At 45.5% G+C, this 11,232-nt stretch overlaps 1 protein-coding gene across 3 annotated transcripts; it reads right to left on the reverse strand.

The window, feature by feature from the left end:
* Positions 1–36: 36 nt before the first annotated feature.
* Positions 37–11,086, reverse strand: SURF4 (surfeit 4). Of its 3 annotated transcripts, none has more exons than XM_058038302.1 (6): positions 10,980–11,086; positions 3,990–4,176; positions 2,909–2,985; positions 2,276–2,319; positions 1,173–1,359; positions 37–483 (listed from the first exon to the last, which is right to left on the reverse strand). In XM_058038302.1, exons 1-6 carry the CDS (start codon positions 11,025–11,027, stop codon positions 217–219), a joined length of 810 nt encoding a protein of 269 aa, XP_057894285.1. In that variant the 5' UTR covers positions 11,028–11,086; the 3' UTR covers positions 37–216. The 3 variants fall into 3 exon arrangements, with proteins under 3 accessions (XP_057894285.1, XP_057894284.1, XP_057894286.1); XM_058038301.1 differs by having other exon boundaries at positions 3,912–4,176; XM_058038303.1 differs by lacking the exons at positions 3,990–4,176; positions 10,980–11,086 and adding an exon at positions 3,834–3,888.
* Between the last annotated feature and the right edge of the window lie 146 nt (positions 11,087–11,232).

An 11,232-nucleotide genomic window follows, 5' to 3' on the forward strand; every position in this document is an offset into this window, starting at 1 on the left:
AATCTAGGAAGTTAGAATAAGCCTAGGCAACATTCCTTGAAGAAATAGGATTTTATCTATTGTATTACTGGTGCCACAGTAAATCAAATTCAAAACATCTGTGCCTTTTATAGGAAGGGGGCATGTACGTGTAAAATGCTGGCAGTTTTTGTTGAATCCATAGAGAATCAGTTCTGGACTTAGTACAGTATGTCCCAAGAAGTGTTGCTATTCCTGTTACCACTCTTTTTTCTTCTCATCCATGGAGACTCCACCAGGACCCAGTGCAACCACGAGGAGGAGCCCTCCAATGACAGACATGGTCTGGAAGAAATCGTATTTGAGGAAGTCGTGCATGGGCTTGTAGGCTGGGACGGTCCAGAAGGCATTGAAGTAGATGTTGATGCCAAAGAGCCAGATGACCAGAGTCAAGGCAGCCAGCTTAGTCTTGAAGCCAATTGCCACCAAGATAATCAGGGCTGTGCCCACAATGTTCTGCAGAATCTGCAAGGAAAAAAGCCATGAAAAAAAAGCCATTTACTTATACAGTTCTTAAATAGTTACACCGACATCAAAATAAAATAAAAGCAGATACACCAGAGCAGAGTTTTTAAATAGATGCAGAGCTTGCATAAGTTCAGTTGTCATGGCACAGGTAACCTAATATTATTTTCTGAAGTATTAATTTTTGTCACAGCCATCTTTTAGGAAAAATCCTTTTGCTAGGATCCTTTCTCCTGAGAAGCTGAGAGGCCTCAGAAACGAAATGTGAACAATAATTATCTGCTGCTGTGGAATGCAACAGGTGCATCTGTGATTGGTCTCATGTGGTTGTTTGTAATTAATGGCCAATCACAGTCAGCTGTCTCAGACTCTCTGATCAGTCACAAGATTTTATCATCATTCCTTTCTATTCCTTTCAAGCCTTCTGATGAAATCCTTTTTTCTATTCTTTTAGTATAGTTTTAATATATCATTTTCTTTTAATATAATATATCTCATAAAATAACAAATCAGCCTTCTGAAACATGGAATCAAGATTTTCATATGTTCCGTTCCTTCATCCTGGAACCCCTGCAAACACCACCACAAATTTTACTTAGAGATTTCAATTGAGCAGATCCTGCAGCCCACCTGGGCACTGGTGCTACATTCTAGTTGCTCAATTCATACTTTAATACTGAAATACTTACAGAAAAGAAGTTCATGTCAAAGTGTAGCAGTGTCATGAACATGAGGACGAGCAGCACACGTCCCCCCAGCTGCATGTACTGTTTTGGGGAGCTCTCCCTCATGGTGGGGACACCAGCAAACATGCTCTTCCCCTCCGAGCGGGACTCGGCCAGAAGCAGCAGCAAGCCTCCCCCAAGGGCAAGATTCCTACACAAATGGGGAAAAAGGAAGAAAAAAAAGCAGTTTAGTACAGCTTGCACTGATCTATATCTGCAAAGTCTTATCTGACAATTTCAGTGAGATAATGTGAGCGTGAGGAGTGACTTGCTGTGCACTGTGTGATGTGTTGGTCTGTGTTAGATTTCCCAGCCCCAGCAGCACTGAGCACAGCCAGCATTTGTGGGAACACAGCCTGCCAGGGATGTCCAGCACCCCCCACCCAGGCACAGTTGCTTCAGGGGCTGTTACAACACAAATTTCGTTGTGTTTGAGTTATTCTGTACCTCAGGTTTAGCCATATATGCCAAAGTAGTTCAGAGGTTGCTTTGAGAAAACAGAGCAGCAGCACTGCTGGGAAGTTACACATTGACAGGGCTGTAGTAAGCCCAGAGTGCAGCTCCTGTGCTGGCCTCCCCTCCCAGGGGTGCAAAGGCAACAGCCAGCCATCACTCAGGGCCTGACAGGAAAGCTCATGTTTAGAATCTTGTCTTCTCCTTAGGGAAGGTGTTAAGAGGTTTAAAATCCCAGAAACCACTCCAGTGACCACATGCTGTAGTTTTCTGAGAAAATGGCTTCAGTCATGCAGAAGCAGAGTTGCTATTTTAGCCATTTAGGAAATAAAAGCAACTGATCAAGTGTAAACAATTGGTTGAGATCTCAGCCAGGTTAGCAGCAGAAGCACTTGGATCCTAGAGGATTAGGATTAGTCTTTCTCTTCCTGAGCCTGCTGCCTACAGTTTAACACAGATTCCCTTGATTTTTCAAAAGCTGTCATTTCTTCTTTAATGTCAATGCATCACTTGTAAAATCTTTCTAGTAAATACTATGTACAAATGTCATTTCCTCTGCCCCCAAGTGTCAGTTTTCATTCTGTTTCCATAAAAACTTCCAGAAGCAGGCATACCTCATCAAGAACTTCAGGTCCCATAGAATGCTGTATGCAATAGTCTAGGTAAAGAATAAAACAGGTTAAAACAGCATATAAATGACACTGAAGTTCTGAATTTCTGTTACAATCTCAAGTCTGTATCAGCCCCAGCAGAATTTGCTTATAAATACAATATAGTGAGGGAAACAAGGTAATTACATCAGTGTGGTAATGAGTCCATGTAAAACAGGGAAGGGAAGGCAGAATTTGATTTGTGCTTTAGGACCCCCAAAATTCCCTGGTTTTTAGGGGAAGGATGCTACTAGTCAGGATCCTTTGTGATGGGAACACAGCTGAAGGCCAAAGCAACTGCAAATTCCACATCTGGCTCATTAAGTGACATCCAGGTAAATTGCCAGTTACTTCTGCTAAATTGGTCAAGGTCAAGTATTGAGTGAATGTCTCCAAGCTGACTAATTGCAATTACATTATTGGGCACATCAGGAGAACAGAAGCAGCAAAATAGTTCAATGCCATCAAGGACTGGCACTAAGCCAGGGTGGAGAAAAATTCCAGGGTTGCAAGTTATATTTAAACATGTTGGGAGTATTGGGGCTAAGAGAGATTTGAAAGGTACAGTTTAGAAGGGATGAAATTTAAGCCTCCTACCTGTAATGCTATAATTCCAAACAGTCCAAAGCAGGCATATTGCACAAAGTTCCTACTCAGCACCAGGATACAGCCACCTGAGGTGGGGAAATTGAACGCAGTTACACTTGGAAAAGCTCCTGCAGGAATGCTAACTTGGATTTTCCCTTGTCTTTTGTGAAATAACTGTTAGGCCCATCATGCTGTATTCCTTTTCCTTAAAAGGATAAAACCCAAAACCTTTCTCAAAACTTCCATCAGAAAGCACCAACAGCCTCTGTCACTTTAACATGAGGACTGGCAACTGCATTAAATTAAAGTGACTCTACAAAAATAGTGAGGGTAAAAAATCTAAATCAAGACACAAGATAAGAAACTGGCAATCAGGAACAGTAAATTAGGGACATAATATAAACAGAACAGGATTTTTCCTCTCTCCTGAAGGAAAGGCTGTTCTGACAGCCTAAACCCACCCAGCAGTGCACTCCTTCTGGGATTATTTTGATTCCTGGGTTTTGGAAAAACTTCTGAGACAAGCACCTCACTCAGGCTTAAATGCACCCTCTCCAGGATAAGATTATGCCTTGGAGATGAATGCCCATAAAATCAGGAGGCTGAGAAAGCCTCAACATTGCCCTGTTTAAAAGAACAGGAGTATTTAATTTGGAGCACTCTGGGTGTGGCATACATGGGTGCATGTACAGAACTGAAACCAGATTGACCTGACGGATTCTTGGCATCTGTGACTCAGAGGCAGCGTGTCACAAGCAACCCTCTATGACTGCTTCCAGGAAAGGCTGAAGCAAGTCAATTCAGAGCTCTTTCCAATTCATTCAGCCCATGATGTAGTACTATCATTTCTAAGCTGTCAGGAGCTATCAGGAAATCAGCGAGGAATCCCACACTGCCATGATTAACAGGGCTGAACTGCCCCAGAGACACTTACTCAGCTGCCCAAAGAGGTTTAGGATGACAAAGATGGAGGCCAGGATGTAGCCACAGTTCCAGCCCCAGAGCCACTTACTCAGCTGCCCAAAGAGGTTTAGGATGACAAAGATGGAGGCCAGGAAGTAGCCACAGTTCCAGCCCCAGAGCCACTTACTCAGCTGCCCAAAGAGGTTTAGGATGACAAAGATGGAGGCCAGGAAGTAGCCACAGTTCCACGTGCCATCGATGTAGTCCCTCTGCTCACTCCACTGGAACCACATGCGGATGCCATCCTCCAGGAAGGTGCTGATCAGGCACAGCCGGGCCACGTGGGGCAGGTACTGCTTGGTCACCCTCAGGAACTGCAGGGACACACAGGGCATTAGCAGGGAAGGCAGGGGAAGGGACACTGCAGGGATAACACAGCCCTGCTCTCTGCACACTGAGATCAGCAGTTCTCATGCACTCAGGGTCACTGACATCCAGAGAGAAACTGGGACTTGGATTTAAGGAAATGCTTCTTCACACACAGCAGGGGAAACCTGTTGGCATTCTCCACTGGACTAGGAGTTGGAGAAAAGCAGAATCCAGCAGCACATTTCTGTGTAACAGGAACTGTGCTTTGATGGAGCTCTCACTAATGAAGGCTGACCTTGGTTTTAGGGTCTCTATCTCAGGGTTTCATGTTACAGCTCAGCTATCAGATAGCCTGGAGCTGAAAGGGCAATCCTGCTCCCACCCCTGTGCTCAGGCACCCAGCACCCTGAACAACCCAGATTCAGGGAGCCAGGCTGAGAGAAGACAAATTCTGTACAAATAAAAAAAAAAAAAGAACTAAATTATTTGCCAAACTGCCTCCAACAGCTCAGTGCAAACAAAGCACATATACTTGAGCAGCAGATCTCAGCTCCACATAACCACTGCATGGAACTGCACCCTCTGTCCTCTGGGCAGGTTTTTATTTCCATTCAAAGGAGCATCCTCTGCAGAAAGGAAACAGAGGTTTACAGCCACAGTTCAGTGCAGTGGTTAAAAGGAAATGATATCATCAGGCAACAGATGCTGAGCTTCAGTTTTTTGGGAATGGAAGATGTATCTGGGCCCCCTTCATCTTGCAGGCTCCTGGATCAGTTTTCTCTGTAATTACAACAATTAAAGGAACAAATACAAAATTGCCAGAGTCTAGAGAGTTGTGTTCTATAGGGCTGTGGGGTGCACAGGAAAGCTTACTGCCTCTGGGTAAGGACAAGTGTCTAATTGTCAACCCATTTTCTAGGCAGCACTGGTTATTACTTAATTGAGACTTCCAGCAGGAAGGAGACAAAAGCCACTTCTGACAGTTTATTCCTACCAGCAGCAATCAATCAGTCAATACTAAAAGCTATGCAAATGACAAGCCTAGCTCACTGTGCAATTACAGATTATCACAAGCAAAAAAAATCAGCAAACATCCTTAATGGTCAATTAAATAGTTAATATTGGAACAAACTGCACTGTTGTACTACCTGTATCCAGAGTCTAAGGGTCAAAATTCACCTTAATCAAGAGCATTTTAAGTGCAGCTGTACTCTGCCTCCTGAAGGCTGCCACTTCAGGCTTTTTTAAGCCATGTCAACAGTTGGATGAATGAGTCAGAAGAGAATTTCTGATCTTTGTCACTCACTGAATGAGACACACATCTTGGTTTACAGCTTTCCTCCCTCCTGGGTTTCACTGTGAGGTCGAGGAAACTTGCTGAGGAATACTAAGAATAAAGTTCTTACAAACCAGAAGTTGTTTGTAAGATACTGAACAAGCAACTTTGGTCTAGAAAGAAATGAAAGAAGATAAATGCTGGGGATCTGTAAGGAAAGGATAAAAACAGTGCTGAAAGGCTGAAAAAAGCAGCAAATAGACAACATCTTCCTCCAGGCCTCATCTTTGCTGTTTTGAAGTGGGAGTTGTCCTCATTTTCCCCTTCCCTTGAACCATGAAGAGCACAGGTGAAGGATCCAAGAAGACATTTAACATTTACCTGTTCTCTTGGCACACACAGGGGGAATTTAACACTGGCTATTGAACACGAATGCACACATCCAATGGGCTCCAGACAAGTCAGAGAAGCTGCAGCCCATGGCTGCTCCAGTGCTAAGCAACCTCAGAGCACACACAGCTCCTGGAGCTGCACTCAAATTGAACCCTCTGCACACAGCAAACGCAAATAAGCTTCAGAAACAGCCTGTGGGAACAAAAAGCCAAGCCAAAGGAACCAGGAGATCCAGAGAGAAAGGAAGAGAACAACTACATCATAACTACAGGAAGAGAATGTAACAGGCATCAGGTGATCTCACAATTAGAGGATCTGGGTGTAAATCACTCGAGTAATTTAACTAAAGATGGAACAAAGACAAGAAACAGGAGAGCTCCAGCAGTGGGACTCAGTGAACAGCACCAGCACTGAGTGCCTCAAAAGCTGCACCCTGAGCCCACTTCCTTTAAGATTCACACAGATAAAGTGGCACACATGGGAAAATTGCAGTTTGATTTGTGCAGCTAAGAAATGGGACCTGAAACACACCCAAATCCAAATCCACTGATGGAGGTGGCAGCATTAAACTCACGACATTAAAAACTACACAGCATTTTCTGCCTTGGGCTCAACTGCTCTCCACATGTGCTGTCTCCTTGGAAGAAGTGAAACATCATGAGAAAAGACAAGAAAATGCTAAATAAAACTATTTTAAAGAAGAACAGCTGGTTGTGTGCTGGCAGCCAAGTCAATGACATATGCCAGAGGGGCTTTGTGTTGCCACTTCCCCCTCTAATGGGATTAGAAAGGCAAATATAGATTTAAATGCTCCTTTAAGTTTAAGGACCAAAGATGTACAAGAAGATCCAGGGATCCCTCAACCAAAGCTCTGCTCAACCCCCCATTTTTCTAAAGGGGGACTGAAATTTTCAAAGCCATAAAGGCCTGACCAAAAGAGAGGCAATAAAGTGATTCATTTGGATCCAACCTCCAACAGTTTCAAATTTGCTGAAAGTCCACTCTGTTTTGATAAAAGTGCACAAAGCATGGTACAATCACAGGTATTTCAAGTCCAATAAATGGACATGAGTTGGGAATTTTTGCAGGTATGTTCTGTCCAGGCACAAAGCTTTTTCCTGTGTATTCATGTATCAGGGGAATTCTGATTATGGGGAGGAACAGCACTCTGCTCATCGGTACAGAAACCCTCCTGAGCTGCACAGCATTATTAGTCTGGAGCTTCTGATAAGGCATATCCCAGATAACTTGAACACTTTTAAGGGATTGCTTTGTTCTGGGACACCACTGATCATTCCTGGAAAAGGATGCTCAATCCACAGAGGAAAAAAAAAAATAATTCACTTTCTTTCACCAGCTTGGATACATTCACTCAAAGAGATCCCACCCCAAAATCATAGGGACAGCAAAACCCATCACATTCATTAGCCCAGTGCCTACAAATACTGTAAAAAAATGGGAATAGCTTTCCCATTTATTTCCAAAGGCAGGAACAGGGCTCTGACCCACTAGAGCATTGTCAGCAATATTAATTAGGCTTTTAATTGCAGGAAGATTTCTCAGTGCTCTTCCCTTCTGTAGTGTGCTTTATACCAATTCCCTTTTCCAAAAGGCTATTTATTAATGAAACCTTTAAAATGGTACTTTTAGTAATTTATTGCATTTTACTATCATTCTTCATGGGAAAATTTTTCCTCAGCCTAACCAGAACAGGCTACTTGGCTTATAATGATAAACAATCAGTGCATTGCCATGGCAAAGTTCTAGAGAATATTTCCAAATTCAGTTTTTTTAATCTAACTGACAAAGTTCAGACTAACAATGAATTTTTTTTCCTCCCTTCCATTTTCTGCAAAATAGGATATTGAGGACAAGAAATAATGGGTTCAAACTAAAATGCAAGCTGGAAATTAGGGAGAAATTCCTCCTTGTGAAGGTGGAGAGGCCCTGGCACAGGGTGCCCACAGAAGCTGTGGCTGCCCCATCCCTGGCAGTGCCCAAGGCCAGGCTGGACAGGGCTTGGAGCAACCTGGGAGAGTGGTAAATCCATGGCAAGGAGCAGAACAAGATGGGCTTTAAGGTCCCTTCAAACCTAAATGGTTCTGTGATTTTATATCAGAATTATCTGGACAAGATACATCAGCATTTATCTTAGAAAATGAAATAAACTCCCCCAGTCTGGCTGTCCCTGCAGCCCTCTCACTGCTGTGCAATGACTCAATAGTCTCCTTGCTTTTTTGTTCAGGAATCTTTTTTTTTTTTTTTAATAGCAGAAATGCCAAGCACCCACATTCCTAAGGATTTATTCCTACAGATTATTACAGACACTAGGAAAGTTGCCTGAGATCTGCTCCCTCTTAGGAAGGGATTACAAAGGAGAGACAATCCCAAACATTCTCTGCAAGCTCCAGATACAGCTATTTTCAGTACTTGGTGGCTCCACTGAAGGGGTTGCCAAGTAATATTTTAACAAAATCACTAAAAATCAGCTTAGTTTCTGGGGATGTAAATTATTGAGTTAGTAACACTGGGCTGGTGTCAGTGTCCCCTCACTGCAATTCCTTCCAGCTCAGAGCAGCCATTAACACAATCTCACCCCCAGTATTGCCTCACTTGTCCTGAACATGGAGATAACTGAACCAAGTGGGAAAAAAAAATCCTCAAATTTTTCTCCTGCCAGTTCAGCTCCCCAGTTCAATGACAGAAGTGCTGGTGAGAGAGAAAAGAAAGGGGAATGTAGGGAGAAGTAGGACAAGTCCTTTCACTGACAATTTAGCACAGCTCACCTCTAGATTAAAGCCACTCACTACTGCTGAGCATCCTGGCATCCAGGGCATAATTTGTTAATTCAAAGGGAAATTACAGTATCTGAGAAAAGCTAAACTCTGCTGTTTGAATTTAAGGAACAGATTATTCTTGCTTTTGTAAGAGACATTCAGGATTTGCTGGTAAGCCATGGAATTAACTCTAACATTCTCCCACAGGGGTTTTATGCTACAGAAATTAAGGCTCATTATGTGTTGAGCACTGGTACAGAGAGTGGAAAAAGCAAGAATTTCACTGAGAATGCATTCAGCTCCCAGCACAGCCATTGTCCAGCCTCCACCAGGGGAGTTTCAACACAGTTTCAGTCCAAACATTCCAAGTACTTTTTTTAATCCAAGATGAACTAACAGCTCCTGCAATGCCAAGTGTTAACTCCACAATATATACCAAAGGTTAGTGTTTAGCAAGTCACTCCTACATTGGTGTGACACTGAGCTTTAGCAGCACAGACAGCACTGAAAGTTCTGACTGAGCCACCAGGCAGAATTATCACAGCAGTTATTACTCAGAACACCATAAAAATTCTTTTGCAATCTGCTGGTAAGAGGAGCAAAACTCTAAATTCTGCAGCTTAAGGCGAGCCTCATCTTTAAACAGGATGTGGCCAAGCACAAGTGAGTTTGTGCCATTTAAAACTCACTTCAGGAGGAGGAAAACTACATTTAAGCTGGACAAAAGAGCTTTCAGCAGAGTGAAAAAAGGGGTGTTAAGGACATCTAGAAATAACCCCACAGGAATAAATAGAGAGGTGTTATAAAAAGGTCAGGACAAGCATTGCAAATTTTGGCAAGAAATGTGAACACTGCAGTGATGGTTTATTTCTTCTCTAAAGGAGCAAGAGGATAAGGTAAACAGAGAATGACTAAGATAATCCAGATATCCCTTAAACTGAATATTCCACACACGACAAAAAGCTTTAATCTAAAACTCTAAATCGAGTTTTCCTTCTTCCATCTGGGGGTGGGGAGGAAGTGCAGAACAGGTTTTCCCAGTGAAATCAGTGAAAGACAGAGGCAGCACAGCCCCCTCAGAGCTGTGACGTGTTATCGTGCACCACACAACTCACACTAAATCACAGTGGTTGTAGAACCAGGCAGAATCAGATTTTCCAGCCAATTTGCTGAATATGATTACTTGCTGCTTCTCATTGTCGATTAGATGAATCACCATGACTGTGAAGATCTTTGCAACACCATCCCCAGCAGAGCAACTACTTACACTCAAAATAATCCTGTTGTCAGACATTGTAAGAGATCACAAACTTCTATTTAACAGAGAAATCACTCGGGCCTCCACTGAAATAAACGTAAGAAGGTTTACAAGACAACGTCAGCTTGTTCGCTTTCCTTTTGCCCCAATCCTGAGCACAGCACCACGGTGCTGACCAACCTTTTCCAGTGTGGGCTTCCAGAAACACATCAGGGTTCCACGAAATCACAGAATGGTTTGGGTTGGAAAGACCCTAAAGTAAATTTTGTTCCAAACCTCGGACGTGGGCAGGGACACCTTCCATTAACCCAGGTTGCTCCAAGCCCTGTCCAGCCTGGCCTTGAACTCTTGCAGGGATCCAGGGGCAGCCACAGCTTCTCTGGCAGCCTGTGCCCACCCTCACAGGGAGGAATTTGTCCCTAACAACCCCTGTCAGGTTGGATAACCCGGGCGCTGTCCCATCCCTGCCAGCTCACACGAGTCCCCCGCGCCCCTCTGTGCCCTCTCCACCGGCCGGGAGGGTTCCTGCTCTCCTTCCATTTCATCCCTTCCCAGCGAAGCGCTGTCCCCAAGGAGAACGCGGTGTCCGAGGGCAGGGGCGGCCGCTGGGCCCGCGGCGGTGGGAGCCGGGCCCGGGGCGCCCTCGGAAACAACTCACAGGAAACTTACAGGAAAGATGGAAACAGAAACGGGCAGTGAGAAGGCAAAGTAGACAGGCTACAAATTGAAAGACAGGAAACTTAGGCTGGGTATTAGGAAGGAATTCTCCTCTATGAGGCCGTGGCACAGAGAAGCCGTGGCTGCCCCTGGATCCCTGGCAGTGCCCAAGGCCAGGCTGGACCGTGCTTGGAGCACCCTGAGCCAGCGGAAGGTGTCCCTGCCCACGGCAGGGGCTGAACAAGACGATCTTTAGGACCCCTTCCAGCCCAAACCACTGCACGGCTCCATAATTCCATACCCCCACCGCCCCGCCGCAGCGCGGCCCCGAGGCGGCAGCGACCCCGCCGCCATCCCGGCCTGCCTCGGCCGGGCCCCTCAGCGTGGCCCCGCCGCACAAAGGCCGCCGGGCGGGCGCGGAGGTGGGGGAGGCGAGCAGGCACGCACCTGGTCGGCGAAGTCCTCGGCGGTGTTCATAATGTCGTTGTGGCCCATGGCGGGGCCCGGGCTGGCTCGGGGCGGGCGGGGCGGTGGCGGGGCCGGGCCGCGCTCGGTGCAGGCGCTGCCACGTCGGACGGGCCGGGCCTTGAAGGCGCCGCCGCGCCGGCGCGCGGGGGGCGGGGCCTCTCCGCTGGGACACGCCCCCAGGACACGCCCCTCAGCGCTCTTAAAGGGGCCGCGCCCCCACCACACTCCTGTG

Source organism: Melospiza georgiana, chromosome 20 (assembly GCF_028018845.1).
Source record: "Melospiza georgiana isolate bMelGeo1 chromosome 20, bMelGeo1.pri, whole genome shotgun sequence".
Lineage (NCBI taxonomy): Eukaryota > Metazoa > Chordata > Aves > Passeriformes > Passerellidae > Melospiza > Melospiza georgiana.